General features: G+C 49.8%; 1 protein-coding gene across 2 annotated transcripts in view; it reads right to left on the bottom strand.

Moving 5' to 3' along the window:
• Positions 1-15,400, bottom strand: part of TSC22D3 (TSC22 domain family member 3) — a 58,268-nt gene extending 42,868 nt beyond the window's left edge. Inside the window, exons 1-2 of one of the 2 annotated variants that reach the window (XM_032619274.1) lie at positions 15,227-15,400; positions 14,154-14,579 (exon numbers count right to left, since the gene is read on the bottom strand). In XM_032619274.1, coding sequence (XP_032475165.1) covers positions 14,154-14,579; positions 15,227-15,321 — 521 coding nt within the window. In that variant the 5' untranslated portion in view covers positions 15,322-15,400. Of the gene's footprint in view, positions 1-14,153; positions 14,580-14,944; positions 14,961-15,226 lie in introns of those variants that run through there. The other variant, XM_032619273.1, reaches the window with a different exon arrangement.
• Between the last annotated feature and the right edge of the window lie 2,577 nt (positions 15,401-17,977).

Here is a 17,977-nt window from a genome sequence, read left to right on the forward strand (position 1 = left end):
CCTAGAGACCACCTTGTCTCCCCCCTCCCCCATTTTTTAAGTAGGGAAAGCAGCCCACAGAAGGGCAGGGAGTTACTTACTCAAGCTCAAGCATCAGATTGGTGGCAAAATCAGGATTCGAACCCAGATCTTCTGGATCCAAATCTGACCCACTTTCCACCACTTCGAGCTGTAGCTCCTCCAGAAACTGTGCCTCCTCCACGAGTTCAGTGTCCTCTACAAGCTGGGGGTCTTCCACGAGCTGGGGCTCCTCCAGCCTTTCCCCCTTCATCTCACTGTTGCCCAGGGAAACCTTGATTGCCTGGCTGGGGTTGGCTCCTGTCTCTCTCTCTCTCTCTCTGTGCCTCCCTCTCGCTCTCTAGCTCTCCCTCTGTAGCTGCCTGGCTAGGCGGGAGCAACTGGAAACTCTTTCCCAGGCTCAGAAGAAAAAGTGCTCAGGAGCCTTGGGGCCAGCCTGGGCTGGCTCAGCTGTGGAGGCAGGAGGAAGTTCCTGGCCCCGGCCCCGGGCCCGAGTGCCTTTGGGGGCTCCCAGGCTCTGAGGGAAGGCTGGAGCTCCTGGGGCGAGCGCTGCCCTCCAGATCTTCTGCCGAGGCCGGGCCAGCTTCCTAAACTAATTCCCAGACTGAAGGGGAGGGCCGGATCCTCCGGGGGAGCCCAGACGGCGGCTCTGCCAGCCAGCCCCTGTGGTTGGAACTTTCAAAAAGACCAATGTTTCAGTAACTGATTTCTTTTCCAACCCGAACAGCAAGCCTTTCTGTCCCCCTTGCATGACTGTGGCTGTGGCATGCAGCCCCAGCCTGAGCAGAAGCAAGATTCCAGGGCTGGGACTCCGTAACACCCAAACCACTGGTCAATCCCGTTAAATGAAATCAAATTAAAAAACACCGTTCTTGGCATCAGGTAGACCCAAAGCTGGTCTCCTGGCATGGAGGTGTTGTGTACCTACTGGGATGGGATGTCCACAGCCGTCTAGAGACAAGAAGTCATGAGGCCATTGGATCAAGAGAATCAGGAGACATGGTTTCTTTTTTCAGCTGGTCATTAATTGGCTGTTTGCTTTGTGGCAGGTACCCACCCATCCCTGGGCCTCAGTTTCCTCATCTGTAAGGGGTGGGCGTCAGACCGAATGGCTGCGGAAGTCCTACCAGTTCTGAGCTTTTGTGTCTCCGGCTAAGATGCATGTGTCAGCCACCAACCCTCGGGAGGGGGAAGCTCAAGGTCTTGAAGAGGCAATCCCCAGCTCCACTGCCCTCTGAAATCCTTCTCTATTTGCCAGCAATGCCAGTAGGGTGCCCTGGTGCTTCTGTAGGTCTTGATCTGTTAAAAATTTCGAAGTTCCCAGCAGCTCGTCCCCCCAAGAGGAGGAAGACCAGAGCCTTCTCAGTAATTTCCACCTGAGTGTGAATGAAGAAGGTTCAGAGAGCAAGCCTTGATAGGGAGAATGCTTGCCAGACTGGGCTGCAGGTGTTAGCTGGCTTTGGGCAGGACGGGGTGTGTGACGGAGCAAGGAGAGGGGTCGGTGAGGGGACTGGTGAGAGAGGGAGATGAGGCAAGTCTGAAGAGGTTTTCTTCTGGTTCCACATATGACTTGCCTAATGATAACGAAGGCTTCCCTTTACTGAGTGCTTCCTGGGAGCGTCCTCTCACTTAACCTTCCCAACCACACTTTCACCATTTTCTACACGAGGAAACTGAGGTCCAGAGAAGTCACTTGCCAAAGTCACAGAGTCTGTCAATGGTAGTCTTATCAGACTCTTCAGGAGCACACAGTGGCTAATGTCCTTCTCTACTCCTCTGCGGCTCCTCCAGGAACTTTCAAGGGTGAAGAAGCCCAACCCAGCTCCCCACAAGGGCCAGCACCTCCCACCTCCCTGGGAGAGGAACCAGGGAAAGCAGAGTGGGGGCCCTTCCTCTCTGCAATCCTTGCTCCCCCAGTCTCTACAGCCCTGGGCACATCCTGCAGCCAATACTAGAATATACCAGCAAAGCCTCCCACGTTTGAATAGGAGACTGAAGATACAGCATTTTGGAGACATGGTCATTTCGGGGGGCCAGTTCCGAGTGTAATTTTCAGCACATTAGTTCTTTTTTCTCTTCAGTGACTTTCATCCTGTTCATCTGGCAGGTGATGAGCTCTTCAAAGCCTTTCTGATCCCGATTTTCAGCTGATAGGCTATTACGGCCCTTAGAGAATCACTCTGCCTAAATCATGGCTGCTTGATCTTGGCAATGAGAAAATTTCCTCGGAGGTTTGCTCCTATCTGAGGGCCCCAGTGAGCCAGAGGAACTTCAAAATCCACATCTTAGGGTATTAGCGGTGACTGGGTTCATTTTAACTTTCCTTGCTACTGATTTGGGGCAAGAATCCCTCACAGAGGGACACAAGCAGTGCCCAAGGTTTTAACAAGGTGACTTTTCTTTTTGCGGATTGTCTAATCCTGGGGGAAGCCCCCTTAGCCTGTGTTCTCACGGCTTCCTGCACCTTTTCTTCATTATGATCAATTGTAATGATATGGTTATTTGTGTAATTATTATTTGATGTCTGTCTCCCCTACTAGATTGTAAATTTCCTGCCGCGGGGATCCTTCCTGGCTTGTTGGCTGCCACTTTCTCCCCTGTGTCTGATTTTCATTTGTGTGTGGAAGGAGAAATCCTCCTCTTCCCCATGCACCTGGGGTGGGCAGTCTTATCCCAATGCCCCCCACATTGAGATGCTCCCCCAAATTGTTAGACTATGGAGGATAGGTGTCCCATTGAAGCTAATTTGTCCAGGAGATAAGGCTGAAGGATGCGGAGGGGACCTAACCGCTCCTTAGTCTATTCCCCCACATGATTCCAGTCCTAGGAGAGTATATGCTAGCTTTCATGACTGTTCTCCAATGGAAATTGCATACACATTTCTATTATGAAAGTATCTTCCTAAAAAACACCTTCGGGCTTCCCTGGTGGCGCAGTGGTTGAGAGTCCGCCTGCCGATGCAGGGGACATGGGTTCGTGCCCCGGTCTGGGAGGATCCCACATGCCGTGGAGCGGCTGGGCCCGTGAGCCATGGCCGCTGGGCCTGCGCGTTCGGAGCCTGTGCTCCGCAATGGGAGAGGCCACAACAGTGAGAGGCCCGCATACCGCAAAAACAAACAAACAAACAAAAACAAAACAAACAAAAAAACACTTTCATCTCTCACACAGGCACTTTCCTTTTCCTTATAAGCACCTACTCCTTTGCTTTCCCCACCTGTCTATCCCCTTCTGTCCATGGTCCTTATAACCAGCCTTCTCACACTTTTATTCAGTTCTTTATTGCTATTGTTACCACCTTCCCCATATTTGTAATATAACATCCCTTGGTAATTTTGTCTAGCTTCTCTGAATGCTGGTAGGCAGGAAGTTCTTTCTGATATCTAATCGCAATTCTTCATGCTACAGTAGAGACCTATTTCCTCTTGTTCTGTTCCTAGTGTGGTTTGGAAACAGCTAGTCACCATCTCTGAGTTGTAACTTTTCTTATATTTGAAGATCAACCTCTCTTCTCTCTCTCCACAACCCTCAGGCCCACCCTTAATGTTCCTCTCTGAGCAATCATCTTAGTTCCTTTAGCCTGGCCACGCAGCTCCCTGAAGCCCCAGGCTTTAGCCCGTTGGCTAAACAAGCCTCTCTTCCCTTCTGCATTCAGGCTGTTTTTCAGCCTGGACAAATTATCTGACATTTGCAGCCCAGAAAATTTACACCCCAGGCCCCAGAAAGGAGTGCAGCCTGAAGCTCTGTGCCCCACTGCCTCTGTACGATGAGAAGCATTCATAACTCAGAAGGAGGCCCGCAAAGGGAAAAGAAAACCCAGACGACCCTCCCCATTCTTTTTCTTTACAGTAAATAACTTACAAAAACAAATTTTCCTCCCCATATGCTATACTCACTTTATCACTGGTCCCCAGGGCCAGCCTTTACGCATTTCCATACTGTCATGGACTATTTTTAGCGAAGGATGACGTTAAGTACTAGCTGCCCCGTGGGCTTCAAACTCATCTCTTCCTCTTGTCAGAATGCTGTCAGTCCTCCTCTTTTGGACCTGCTGGCCACTCATGGCCTAGAAATATTTCCAAGAGTGTGAGCAGCTACCTAATGTTATGACTTCAGAGGTTCCTGAGAAAGCCTCTGTCTAAACACGTCTCCTTTGGCTTGGGTCTGATGATTAGAATTTCAGCAATAGAGATTCATTTCTTTAGCGCAATATCACTTCCTCAGGAAGCCTTGTCTGATCCTTTGTTATACTCTCTGAGAGAAGCTTATTCCTTTTCCCCCTTGGCACATATTTGTAATTATACTTTCACTAGCGTGGCTCTTCTGGTTAATGTTCATCTCCCCCAGTCTACGGACTATCCCATGATGGCTGTGACCATGCCTTTTGTGAGTTTCCCACTCTATTCCCAGTGCCTAACGGTGAGCCTGTTACATGGAAGGCATGCAAGAATTTGTTGTTGCTATATTTGTTGTTGACTGAATCTGGTCATGAACTTAAATGTGAATTCTCCAGAGCACTGATAGGAAAGGGTGTGGGCGCGGATGCCCAGGACACTAGCACGGGGACAGGGCTGCAGAAAGTAAGGTGCTGACCACAAGCAGCATCCTCCTTCCCCAGATGATCTGAGGCTGGTTCCTCTTTGCTACTCCAGCTCCCTCTCCTTTCCCGTCAGCTCGAGGATTCCCTCCTTCCTCAGCCCAATCCCAGGACCGTCATTTATAGGGAACCTGGGAAAGAAGCGTTTGATCAAAGTAGAAGCGAGGCTAAAATGACACCCTGTGGGGTCTCCAGCGGCAAAAGGTATATATATTATCAGGGCAGCACCTTGGCACGCCCCTGCTTCTGTCACCCCCCTTAGAAGGGGTCTGGTGGAGACTGTGCCAGAGGTGCACAGATGTGAAGCCATACCCCCAGGCTCCTCTGGTGCCCACCCTCAACTGCACTCCCAAGCTCAACGCTGCTGGTTCTGATGAGCTTTCCACAAGCATCCACAAGAGGTGCCTTTCTGCTCCCGGGCCCTGAAGGCCTCCACCTATCCAAGTCTAGCTAGGTCTCTGAGGGGAGGCTACTAGGGGCCAGCTTGCCCCGAGTCAGAGAGGGGCTATGAGAGGAGGGCCAGAGTAGGCCTCTCCTTCCTGAAGCTGGGTGACTCTGGGTTTCAGCCCAGGAAGAATAGAAAGTGTTCCTCACTGTTCCCACCGCAGCCAGCTCGTTCTAACCCATGAGCCCCGCTGGACTGGCAAGGTTCCCTTTCCCGCTCCCAACTAGAGAGCCCTACAGCTCTTCCCACAGGGCCACACCAATCCATTCTTTAAGGCCCTGCTGGAAACCACAGCCAGAAAGAGACTCTCCTTTCCTAGTCTGCTTTGGCATCGCCTAAGCTCCGGACTTGCGGATCCAGGGAACAGCAAGCTCGAGGGCCTTTCCCTCAAGGAGCAGAAGCCCCAGTGTGGCCTGCGGTGGCTCCGGTGGAACTGCTTTGTTCCCCGCCGGCCTTGGGATGCAGCTCTATCACTCTCAGCTCCCCGCAGCCCAGCCCGTGCCTCTGCTGCCTGCCTTCTGTGTCCTCTACAGTGCTTAGCGGAGTAGACATTCAATAAATCCGCAGTAGGCGCTAGATTACTAGCAGGCCCCTGGTCGATAAATGATGGATTGATTAACTGAAGTGCTTGGTCACTCAGTGCAGGGCCTGAGTTCGTTCATTTCCCTGTGTACCTGGGGAAGGCGGAGTATATTGCCTTAAAACTGGGCAGAGGTTTTCTTATTTTTTTTTCTTTGTTTCTTTATTTTACTGCAACTGAGATGGTGGTCTTCAGCTTGTCTGAGGATTCATGACTCTGAGATTTGTATACAAATCATAACTGCTGGTAATTCCTAATGCCACCTTTTTGACTTTATCTCCCTGTTTCTTCCTCTTTTTCTCAGACAGGACAGCAGTGTCTCCAGCTACCCTCAACCTGTGAGCCATTTACCCCCTGGTGACAGTGTGACAGGCTGGGCAAAAACGAGGAAAGAGAAGAAGAGGACTTATTGGTTTAGTCACAAACTTTGAGTCAATGCACTATTAGATCGATAGGGCTATTCTGTAATGTAGATATTCGAGTAAGCTTATTAGAGAAATACGTCATAGAATTCAGCAAGCCCCAGTTCACTGGGGGCTCAGTTGCACCAAACCGGTAATGCAATTTTCTGAACAGGCTAGGAAGAGAGCTAAGTATCACTGTGAATTCAGGCTAGCCTGGGGACTTTTAGACTTTGTGGAGAATGGATTGGTAATTGGCTTAGGCCTTCCTTTAAAAAGTTCCTCCAGCTTCCACTAAACCCTTCTCCCTAAAGTCTCCAGAACAGTACCTGAACCAACAAGCAGATAGATACAAAAGGAAGAAGAACTTCTGACACCTGTTTTGGGGCCCCTCCAGATGCACCAGGCTGACTCTTTAGCACTGTACCATCAGGTGATAGCAGGAGCTGCCACCCACCCCCCAAAAAACACCCCAAACCACACTAAGCCCACAGCAGCTCACCTGCCTGGTTACATTTGCTGCTGAGTATGGGGGCTCAAGAGGGAATCACCTTCACAGCCTGGCACTTGGCTCTGAGCAGATACTGGCCTGACACTAGGGAGAGCAGGCTGTTCCTTTGGAAGTGTAGTGAGCTCTACTTAGACCCCCATCAGGCTTCTGAATGCCTGGCCCCAGGGAAGCCTGCCACTGAGCAAGCAGAAGCTTGATGCCTCAGTAACCTGGCTCTGTTACATAAGGCACTACGCGAGATATGAGTCAGGGACCTCAGGCTGGCCCAGGCCCAGCCTAGTCTGGAAGTGAGGCTAAAAGGGAGGTGTGTGTGTGTGTGTGTGTGTGTGTGTGTGTGTGTGTGTGTGGTGTAAGCCAGGAAGGAGCCGCTGGAACCACTTCCCTTCCTCTCACTTCTCACCCCCTTCTTCCTCAGGGATAGCTGTAGCCAATCACTGGCCTAGAAAGCTCGGAGCGGGAATCCTGGCCAGACCCTAAGCTGCGAGCAGCTGCTCTCCATCTCCCCTGAAGAGAAGACAAGAGGAAGTAGGTTGAATACCCAAGGCTGTTTCGTGAGTAAATTCTTCCTTCGAGGAAGGATGGGGAAGGTCCCTGTGGGGCTTTGTCCACAGGCAGGGGCCTGATTTCAGGCTGGGTCTATTTGAGGAAAGTGGCTCCCAGGGGAGGAAGGCTGATAGCGTGCCTGGGGCATCACTGACCAAGCATGCTTCTAGCTCTTGTTTCCCCCTGGGCTAGTGTCTGCACATTGGGAAGCTTCCTAGTCTGTCTCCATGCTGGCTGGGATCTCACACCTCTTAAACTATTTCCAAAAGGGAAGTAGCTACTTTGGGGCAGGGATTTCCAGCTAGAAGGTACAAGTGAATTAGACTTGTCTCTAGAGAAGATTCCCTCCTGCCTGGATTAGCGTTTGAAAAAGTTTGTTTTCTATTCTCCAGGACCCCATCTTATCACCGCTCTGACTCCTTCGCTAAGCTGGATTTCGGTATGGTACATGGCAGCTTCCATAAGCCATTTCCCTGCCCTGACTCCTCATCAAAACTGCTTTGAGGCTGGGATCTATCCTTCAGGCCTTCACAGAGATCCCATTAGCCCACAGGGTCCTGCTCTGCCAAAGCTGCGGCCCCACAGCGAAGCCCTAACCCTTGCCCCATTACTGCAAGCCTTGGGACAGTACATGTCCTGGGCCATTATTGCCTTCTTCATCTAAAAGGGAAATTTCATCTTTTTTGACCCCTGTGGTCAAGAAATGCTCTCCCTTGAGTGCACTGAGCACACAGATGCCCCACCAAATGGGTCCAAGCTTCGGGTCCACATAGCACGTTGGCTTCTCCAGGGGTAGAGAGACTATTGCATGACACCAACCAATTTGTTATGTAAACCCAGCCAGCCATGGCAGATTATGGCTTTGTAGTTATCTTGACGGATGCCTTACATAAGAGGAGAAAGTTCAGGTAGGAGCAGAATCGTGATGAGCAAACACCATGCAATGGCCACCACCAGGTGCAGACATGGCCGACTTTATTCCTCTCAACCAGCCCACAAGGTGTGGGCAATGCTCTGCTGGGCTCCATCACTCAGGGGACCTGGAGACCCTGCAGCCGTGGCCAGACACATGCATCTCCATTTTCCCAGACTTCTTGGCCTTCAGGACCTGTTATGGAAAGGATCCAAAGCTCTACCTGGAATTGAAAGCTTGTTAGCTTATCTGGAAGTGCAAATATAAGCAGGATTGTTAACCTTCTCTTCAGGCTGGGAGGGAAAATAAGGTCATCCTGGAAAGAGTTATTTTCTGAGGTGTGGGCTCACATGGGTCCATTCCTGACAAACCAGAGGCGGAGAAGGTGAAATCTGTGTTCTGTTCTTGCCACCTTTCTTGAAGAGCACGAGCATTCCATCCAGACCTCTCAAGCTCCATGCTGGCCAGAGCTCCACACTGCAGCAGGCCTTTCAAGAACTCCGGCCCCGTCTCTCTGCTTCTCTTCTCCAAACTTGGCTTTCCCATGTTCCATTCCCATAGAACCCTACTCCCAGTGAACTGTCGCCCCAAGGAAAATTCTGATAAACTAATCCACACATAGTAGGTAATGACAAGCAAAGCCGTTACATGTTACTCTTTTAAAAAGGAAACCCTCAGGTAGTAAACCCCCGTAGACCCTGGCCATTCATTAGAGAGACACGCTCAAAACTTTTGCCAGTTCCTAATTCATGAGCATCCTGAAATCACATCATTTCTCTCATATGACTTCTACTATTTCTGTTGTTTGTTAAACTTCTTAGCTTTCTTTTCATTGTGATCGCTAGCACTAGCAGTTGACTCAGGGAGGGGGTGTTCTCCCCAAAGAAGTAGACATTCACTCACTTCATGGGCATTACTACACTTGAATGGATTGACTAGGAGTAGAGGACCAAAAAACTGAGTTGAAAAGTAGGTGCTGGGCAACTCCACTCCTAGGTAGAGACCCAAAAGAATTGAAAGAAGGGACTCAAAAAGATATGTGTATACCAATGTCCAAAGCAGCGTTCTTCACCAGAACCAACAGGTGGAAAGAACCCAAGTGTCCGCGGACAGATGAATGGATTAAACAAAATGTGGTGTATCCACACAATGGAATATGATTCAGTCATAAAAAGCAGTGAAGTACTGATACATGGATGGACCTTGAAAACATTACGCTAAGTGAACGAAGCCAGACACAAAAGGCCACATATTGTATGATTCCACTTATACGAAATATCTAGAATAGGCAAATTCGTAGAGACAGAAAGTAGAATGGAGGTTACCAGGGACTGGGGGGAGGGGAGAATAGGGTACAGAGTTTAATAGGTACAGAGTTTCTGTTTGGGATGATGACAAAATTCTGGAAATGGATAATGGTGATGACTGCACCACTGTGAATATACCTGATGCTACTGAATTGTACGCTTAAAAATGGTTAAAATGACAAATTTTATGTTATATATATTTTGCTGGTATATATGTACGTACTAATACATATATATATACATATATACTTTATATACATATATAAGACACACACATATGTAATATATATAGTAGCTGCTAGTAGAGCAGTAGGGTCAGTCACTACCCAAAGCCTCTTAGCACGTGGAATTCACATCTGTGCCTCAGCAAAAAGGCGATTTCTTACATATTGAGGTTCTCATGAGGTATACAAACCATAAATGTTAAGTTTGCAAATGCATTTGTGTTTTTAACAGAGAATGTGCCTTAATCCAAGAGTGCCTATTCTTTGTCAGACCACTAGGCACTCAGGAAATAGTTATTTTGAATTAACTCGGGCTAGGGAAGGACTTTCAAAGCTTGATGCCAAAAGCAAAAATCATGAAGGCAAAGAATGACAGACTTAACCACACGGAAACCCAAAACCTCTCTACAGCAGAGTACGCCATCCTCAAAATCAAATGGCAAATTAGTTGACAAAGGGTTGCAGTCTCTAATTCAGGATTTCTTATGGTGTGGTCCAAATACCACTGCGCTATGGGATAGGAGTTTTAGATGGTACAAGGACAGAAAACTGATCTTAGAATACGAATTTAGGCACTACAGCAGGCAGGCAGGAGAGTTTTGTCCCTCAAATCACACCATGTAAGTGGCTACGTCCTCAGAAATCAGGTCCAGGAATATACATTTATGAAATCATTAGTCTGAAGATCTAGAGAAGCACACATAATTTTTATGCAATTTTTTGTCAGAAGCCTGATCTCTGAATCTACATCTTTCCCTTTACTGCTATATATTACGTCAATAGGGAAGATTAAATGAATTAGCACACATAAAACAATTAGAAATCTTTGCTATTATTATTTTCTGAGCATCTAAGTGTGGGGACCAGTTGTTGCCAGCTCAGAAGCTTAAAGGTAGACTCCTGGGGCTCTCCGAGCTGGAAGGGAACTCAGATTCAGAGCAGCTCAGATCACACTGGCTGACGTGCTTGGGGGCCAAAGGCAGAATAGAGCTGATTAAGTAGTTTTGGATAAAATCTCAGAAATAAATTTGAGGTTACAACAACAATGACAACAACAGAGTATGGCAAAAGCTCCCATTCCAGCTTGCTACACCTTACTGATCGGAGAATTAAGGCCCCTCAAATTTCAACTTTGCAAGTTTTTTAATAGGCTGTATTTCAATTGGAAATTTTAGCTCTTTGCCCAGCATATTACATCTGCCTCTTAAGTTTTCCAGTTTTAGAAGCATTTTCAAATGATATGGTATAGTCCCCTAATAATAGGGTGACCAACCATCCCAGTTTCCCTGGGACTGTCCCAGTTTGACCATTGAAACTCCTGTGTTGGTTGAAAGTCCTGGGATGGTTGGTCACCCGACCTAATAAGGACATTTTAACCATTTGGTTAGTTTCTGGGATAATATTTACCTCTGCTTAACAATTCTTTCTTCATAGACAATTCTTTAGTGTCTTTCTGACCTTAGGTGGAGTCTTGGCTCTGCTCTTCATTGTAAGGCATCGGGCAAGTTATTCAATTTTCCCGAGCTTCAATTTCTTTCATTAAAAAATGAAGAACGGTGATAACAGTACCCATTTCATTGGGTTGGTGTAAATATTAAATGACATTATGCTGCTATACTGCTTAGTCCATGCTGTAAACACTCAATAGATGTTAGCTATTAATCTATTATAGTTATTAGTTACCTAACACAAGATTGAAGGGATGGTGTGTAAAATACATCATCTCCCCCCCCCACCCCAGTAGTTTAGAGGCATCATTTACATACCAACGAGCTACATGGCCATTACCACTGATTCACATGTATATACACAGCACTGTTCATCAGGACTTCTACCAAGCTATTAGAGTTACTGCATGTGGTTCATACCGAAAAAAAAAATCACATTTAAACCTTAATAAGAATTTTCCAAGACTAAAGTTGTAAAATCTTTACAGAGGACCACACCAACAATTAAGCAGTCATCTAGCCAAAAAAAACCTTTACTGAGTACTGGGTGTATAACTAAAAGCCAAGGGAAAGCCAAGTAAGTGGAAAACATGCCCTACCCTCAAATTGCTTACACTCTTGTGTTCCAAGGAAACCAAGAGCTAAGCTGGGAGCCAGGGACAGGTCAAAGCAGACAAACCAGAGAGAATCAAGAACTTTCCCCACCCTTTCTCCCAAGAATATAGGAGCCCTTGCAGCAGGGGAGTGGGCTGCAGGAGGAGGGGCAGGAAGAGTCGCTTCTCCAGAAGAGACAGCCTTGAAGGTAGACAAATTAGAAGGAAAAGACACCCAGGCAGGAATCTGAAATATCAAATCATTAAATGGAACAGAAGGAAGAATGATGGCTGTGGTATAAAGATAGAAAACCAGGGAATAAATGAAGTAAGAAGAGGAAATTTTCACTCGGGAGAAGACTGTCCAGCTCAGATTTTGGAGAAACCCCGTGACCAGTAATAATGGTCTCCTACTTTGATAATGAGCATGTCATTCTAGGCAAAACCTCAACCAAACTGAGACTCTCCAATCTCGAAGGTCCCAGTTGTCAAGGCAAATGAGAGAATGCTTTGTCCTGCTATTGTCCCGCTAGAACCGTTAAGGCTGTTACCACAGGACTCTGTCACTCCCCAGCCTCATGGAAGCCTGAGGGCTTGAGATGCTCCCTCCACCAATGCTCTCAGCCCCCCACCCAACCTGGTAGCATTTCCAGGCTTTCCCAAGAACCGAACGTCAACAAGCAAGTGTCAGTGGAGTAGGTGACAAGGAGGTCTTGCCACTCAAGAAACCCAGACCACCAGAAAGCCTCCCAAGGTGTGGCACAAGCGAACACTTTGATTTCAGGCTTTCAGTCTCACCCCTCACTCGCTTAGGTCTGACCCTCCCAGGCCTCCAACCTAGGAACCAGAGCTGAGGAAGCGTCCCCTCTTCTGTGTCATCAAGCCACTTCGGAGCCGTTTCTCTCCCAGCTGAAAGAGTGCAAGTGCTACAGGCGCGCTTTCCAGGTGTCTTGCCACCCCTCCCCCGCTGCCTACGAGCCCAGATCCCAGCAGATTGTTAGGAGCCTGTTAGGGCTTTCGCTCGGCAGGGTTGCAGCTGCTGTGGTCTGAATACGCTTGTAGTAATCTTTCACCAGAAATGAAGATTCCCTGGAAACCTTTTCCATACACAGTGTGGTTTCTTGGAGACAATGAGATAAATTGATGCGTAAAGTAAAATAATAGGTGAGAAAGGGCTTCGATGGCGTGGAAAATGCCTGAAAATACAACCTGTTATAATAATGCTAATTAAGTCACTTGTCCCCTCCTGGAACTTCTGGGGCTGAGGACGCAAACCTGGGCTGAGCACTAAGTGAGGGTAGTTCTTGCCTAGCTCGATGGCTTTTAAACTTTCTTATTTGTGCCTCACTGAAAAGCCATTCAATTTATTCAAGTATTCTGTGGGAGCTCAAAATTTCTTATTACCTTGTCTGAGCACATTACCTGCACACAACCTGGCATCTCAGAACTAGAAGGAACCTTAGAGACCAGAGAGGTCAGGCGACTTGCTCAGGTTCACACAGGGAAGTAGAGCCATAACTTGTACTGCAACCCAGGTCTCCCACAGCGGAGTTTCTCTTTCTCTTACATAACCTGTGATGTTGAGAAAGTAGAAAATCCACCCGCTTGCACGCACGGACGCGCGTGCGCGCGCACACACACACACACACACACACCAGTGCCCTGTTCCTATGGCTCTAAGAACACCAAACACACCACCAGGTTTCCTGAAGTTGCCTCCCCTGCCTCAAAATTGCCTCAGTTGTCCCCCCAAGACCGGCTCTTACCAGAGTGTCTCATACTGGAGGACTGTAGCCACCTTTGGTCTTCCCATTGTGTTTCTATCCTTCCCTCTCTCTTCCTTGCCCTTCAGCAAGATTTCTAGAAAGCCTGACCCGCACTCCAACACACGCCTGCTATGATATGGATCATCCACCCTCCTGTCCTTAGGATGCTCTTTGGGGCTGCATTTAACCGTCATTGGAAATTGAAGGCTGTGATCCATGGAGGAGGTGCGGGGTCCCGCCCCATCCGGAGTTTCAAGATTCTCACAGGTCTCTAATTTTGCCTATCCCCCCCGCTCTCCCCGACACCAGCAGCAGCTTAATTTGTCTCGACATTTTGCTTGCCCTCATCCTCAGTCAGGGCCACTCAGTAATTTAAAAGCCCTTGCCGTTTCCATCTGAGTTTGCATATTTGGAAATGGGCTTTTTAATGAGGGTGGGACTCAGATCCCAAGAGCATCCCATGGCACATTCTCCGAAGTGGCTGTAGAAAGGTGGGCACTTGGGGAGAAAGTGCCTCCAGCTACACCCAAACCATCTAGGATTCTGTCCACCTTCTGGGCTCCAGCATCTCCCTAGGAAAGACTCTGCAGGCACCTTTCACAACAGGGCTCCCACCTGCCAGGCTTCCCCTCAGCCGTACAGGAATCCAGGTAGCCTCAGGGTCCGGTCGTGGCAGCCCGGGAGCCCGACAGCCGCCCCTCCCAGTGCCCCTTTTGGCCTTCCCGTTGCCCCTTTCTGTCAGAGGGGCGGGTCCAGCAGAGGCGGCTGCGAGCCGGGCCCGTGTGCCCACCCGCGTGCCCTGCCACCCACCTGTGGAAGAAGAGCAGGATGGAGAGAATGGTCTGGTCGATGTTGCGGTTGCAGATGCCCTCGTTGATCAGGTAGCAGGGGTCCCGCAGCACGGGCTCTAGCGAATCCTGCCGCATTATGCTGTTGAGCTTGTCGGCGTTGAGGTTCTCGAAGATCAGCTTCTCCTGCAGCTGCCGAAAGTTGCTCACGGTGGGGCTGCCCGGGTTGTTGTTGGCCCCGCTGCTGTCGCGCTGGAGCCTGCTCCGGTGGGCCAGGGCCAGGCAGCAGTTGCAGCAGTCGAGGCCGACAGGTGAGCGGCACTCGGGCTTGGACTGGGCCATATTCTCCGCCTCGGGGGACGCCTGGCCCGCGAGGTCAGGGGCGGCCGGCAGGTGCGCGGCCGCCGGGCCGGCCTGAGGGGACTCCAGGGTGTCTGGGAAAGACAAGCTGTGAGGAGAAGAGTTGGAAATGAGCGCCGAGAGCCGGCCACCCTCGGCTCGGCCCCCTTCTGGCTGTGCCGCTCGGGGTGCGAATAGAAACAGCTGGACAAACAGCTCTGAGCGGATCCTTCGGGCTCACTTCCTCCTCTTCCTCCTCCTCTCCCCCACCCGCTCCTCTCCGGGCCGGGGCCGCCCCCCTGAGGTGCCATACGCGGCCCCAGAGCCGTCCCAAGTTTCCCAAGTGTAAGCGGGGGCCCGGGGCGGACCTGTGGTAGCAGGAAGGGCGGTTGGCGGGGTAGAGGGAGAGCCGGGGCGCGCCCTCGCTCCCTCCCTCACGGGTTCCCTCCCTCCCTCCCCGGCTCGCGGACTTGCCAGAACTCGGGCTCCCCGGGGCTGCGCCGGCGGAGCGGTAGCAGGAGCCGAGCGCGAGTGAGCGAGTGAGCGAGTGAGCGAGTGAGCGAGTGAGCGAGTGAGCGAGCAAGCGAGCCGCGCGTCCGGTAGTCGGCGCGGGGCCGTGACAACATGCAAATGACCCCTGGGGGGCAGGCGGACCACGAGGGGCCGCGCTTACCCCCGCGTGCTCCTCAGAGCCGGCGCGGTCCTGCCCCGCCCCCAGCCCCGCCCCGACCCCCGCACTCTAACGGCTGCCCGCACCCTCGCCTGAGGCGCCGGGAGCCCGGCCCAGCTCTCCCTCCTTCAACGCACTCCACGGCGCCCAAGCTCGGGCTCTCTCGCCGCTTCTGGCGCATCTTCGGCCAGAAATCCCCGAGAGCCGCCGATCGGGGCGGCCTCGCCACCCCGGTCTCGAGCTCGGCGGGCGGGCCAATGTGTCTGGTCCCACCGCGGACGGGTGCCCCTACAGGAGAGACGCCGCCTTCGAGAAGCGGGGTGGCGGTGGTGGTGGGGGGAGGTGCAGAGAGAGCGGTGGCCCCTGAGGAGAGTCTGAGGGCGCCGGGCACGCCTCGGGAGGACCCAAGACGGGCCTGGAACAAAACTCACAGAAGCACACTCAACTGCTCCTTGGTCTCTGTCCCTTTCTTCTCCCTTCACTCATCTTCCCCTTTCCTCCCACTTGCTCTCTCCTGTCTCCCCTGAGCCCCAGCGGAGGCGGTCTCTGAGCTCGCTCCGGGGAGTGCCAGCCCCTCAGCGGGCTTCCCGCCGCCCCTGTTCCCTCGCTGTCTCAATCCCCCACCCCCCAGCCTGCCTTCTCTTGGCCCTTCTCCCATTCTTTATCTCAGTTTTCCTCTTTATTTACTCCTTTCTGCTCTTTCCTTTCTTTCTCGCCCCCCCCCCCCTTTTTTTTTTTTTTTCTCGGTACGCGGGCCTGTCACTGCTGTGGCCTCTCCCGTTGCGGAGCACAGGCTCCGGACGCGCAGGCTCAGCGGCCATGGCTCACGGGCCCAGCCGCTCCGCGGCACGTGGGATCTTCCCGGATCGGGGCACGAACCCCTGTCCCCTGTATCGGCAGGCGGACTCGCAACCACTGCGCCACCAGGGAAGCCCGCCCCCTTTTTTATTCCTTTTCTGGATTCTTTTTCTTTATTTCCTCATTCACCCCTTTCCTCCCCCATTCCTCTTTTTCTTGCCTTGGTTTCTTTCTTCCCCTTCCTTTCCCTCATTTTATTCCCCTCGCTTCCCTCACCTCTGCACCTCCTCTTTCTCCCTAGTTTTGTCCCATCCTCCCCTCTTCACTTAGTTTCCCCGATTTTTCCAAATTTCCTCTCCCCTCCCTTTTCCAATCCCCACCTGCCACCTTACGTGATCTCTGTCCTTACCCTTTCAAGCTGGGCATGTAAATTGATACAGCCACTATGGAAAAAGTGATACATACCAATAAATTGATACATACCACTATGGTATGGAGGCGCCTTAAACTAAAAATAGAACTGCCTTATGACTCAGCAATCCCACTACTGGGCATATACCCTGAGAAAACCATAATTCAGAAAGAGTCATGTACCACAATGTTCATTGCAGCTCTATTTACAATAGCCAGGACATGGAAGCAACCTAAATGTCCATCGACAGATGAAGAGATAAACAAGATATGCCACATATATACAATGGAATATTACTCAGCCATAAAAAACACAATTGCGTCATTTGTAGAGATGTGGATGGATCTAGAGACTGTCATACAGAGTGAAGTAAGTCAGAGAGAGAAAAGCAAATATCGTATATTAACGCATATATGTGGAACCTAGAAAAATGCTACAGATGAACCGGTTTGCAGTGCCGAAATAGAGACACAGATGCAGAGAACAAACGTATGGACACCAAGGGAGGAAAGTAGCAGGGAGGTGTTGGTGGCGGGGGGATAAATTGGTAGATTGGGATTGACATATATACACTAATATGTATAAAATGGATAACTAGTAAGAACCTGCTGTATAAAAAAATTTTTTAAAGATTATAGGGCAATTGTGTCCAATAGAAATATGAGAATCACATATATAAATTTTAATTTTCGTATAGCCATATTTTAAAGTTAATTTTAATAATGTTTGAATAATGTAATTGAAAAACATCAATCTAATAGCCCTATATCAAACTCTAAATTTTGATAACAGAGAGAATATACTTTCTTTTCAGTTACTCAGAAAACTTTTACTAAAATTATGTTATATAAGACTACAGAGAAAATATCAAAAAATTCTAGAAAGTAGAGGAAGAATAGCATAGCGGTTAACCTGTCTTGGGTAGATCCCACCTCCACCTTTGGCTAGCTGACCATGGGCAGTTTTCCCTTGAACTTCCTCTTTTCAAAATATCACCAATTAGAACAAGAACAGGCCATAATGCTCCAGCAATGTCCTGGTGGCCCCTGTGGCAGCTAACAGTCAATTAATGCTTCAGTTGCATGGAGGTCTCTTAAGAGGGAAGGTGGAGGGCAGGGGTAGAAGCCAGGATGGCCACGGTAGCTGGGAGCTTTGCAGAGGTTGGTGGGAGAGGTGGGGGAGGGGAGGAGGTAGGTGGCTCTAGGCAGCAGCTATTCACCAACCGTTATGGATGTATCTCAATATTTTAACAACTGGTGCAGCTTTATTATAACAATGTAACTGAATAACTAAAAAAAAAAAAAAGAGGTGCAGAGATTGGATGTTCATGGGCACTGGGGTGGGGAGGGGGCATCTCATGAAACTTTGACCTGAGGGTTCTTGACCCTGAGGAGAAGGTGCTTTTGGAGCTGAGATGAGGTGAAAGGGCAGACTTGTGGGGAGCACGGCAGGCTGATGCCCTGGGTCAAACCCCACCTTTGTGAGATGTAGGGATGCGCTGGGTGGGTAAGTGGTAGGGTTCTGGGGTGTCTCAGAACTTGGAGACCTGGAATACTTTGAATGCATAGGATTCAATAACTACTGGTTCCTGAAAGATATTTAAAATATTCATGATGTTCAGTTTTCA

The sequence above is a fragment of the Phocoena sinus genome, chromosome X (assembly GCF_008692025.1).
Source record: "Phocoena sinus isolate mPhoSin1 chromosome X, mPhoSin1.pri, whole genome shotgun sequence".
Classification (NCBI taxonomy): Eukaryota; Metazoa; Chordata; class Mammalia; order Artiodactyla; family Phocoenidae; genus Phocoena; species Phocoena sinus.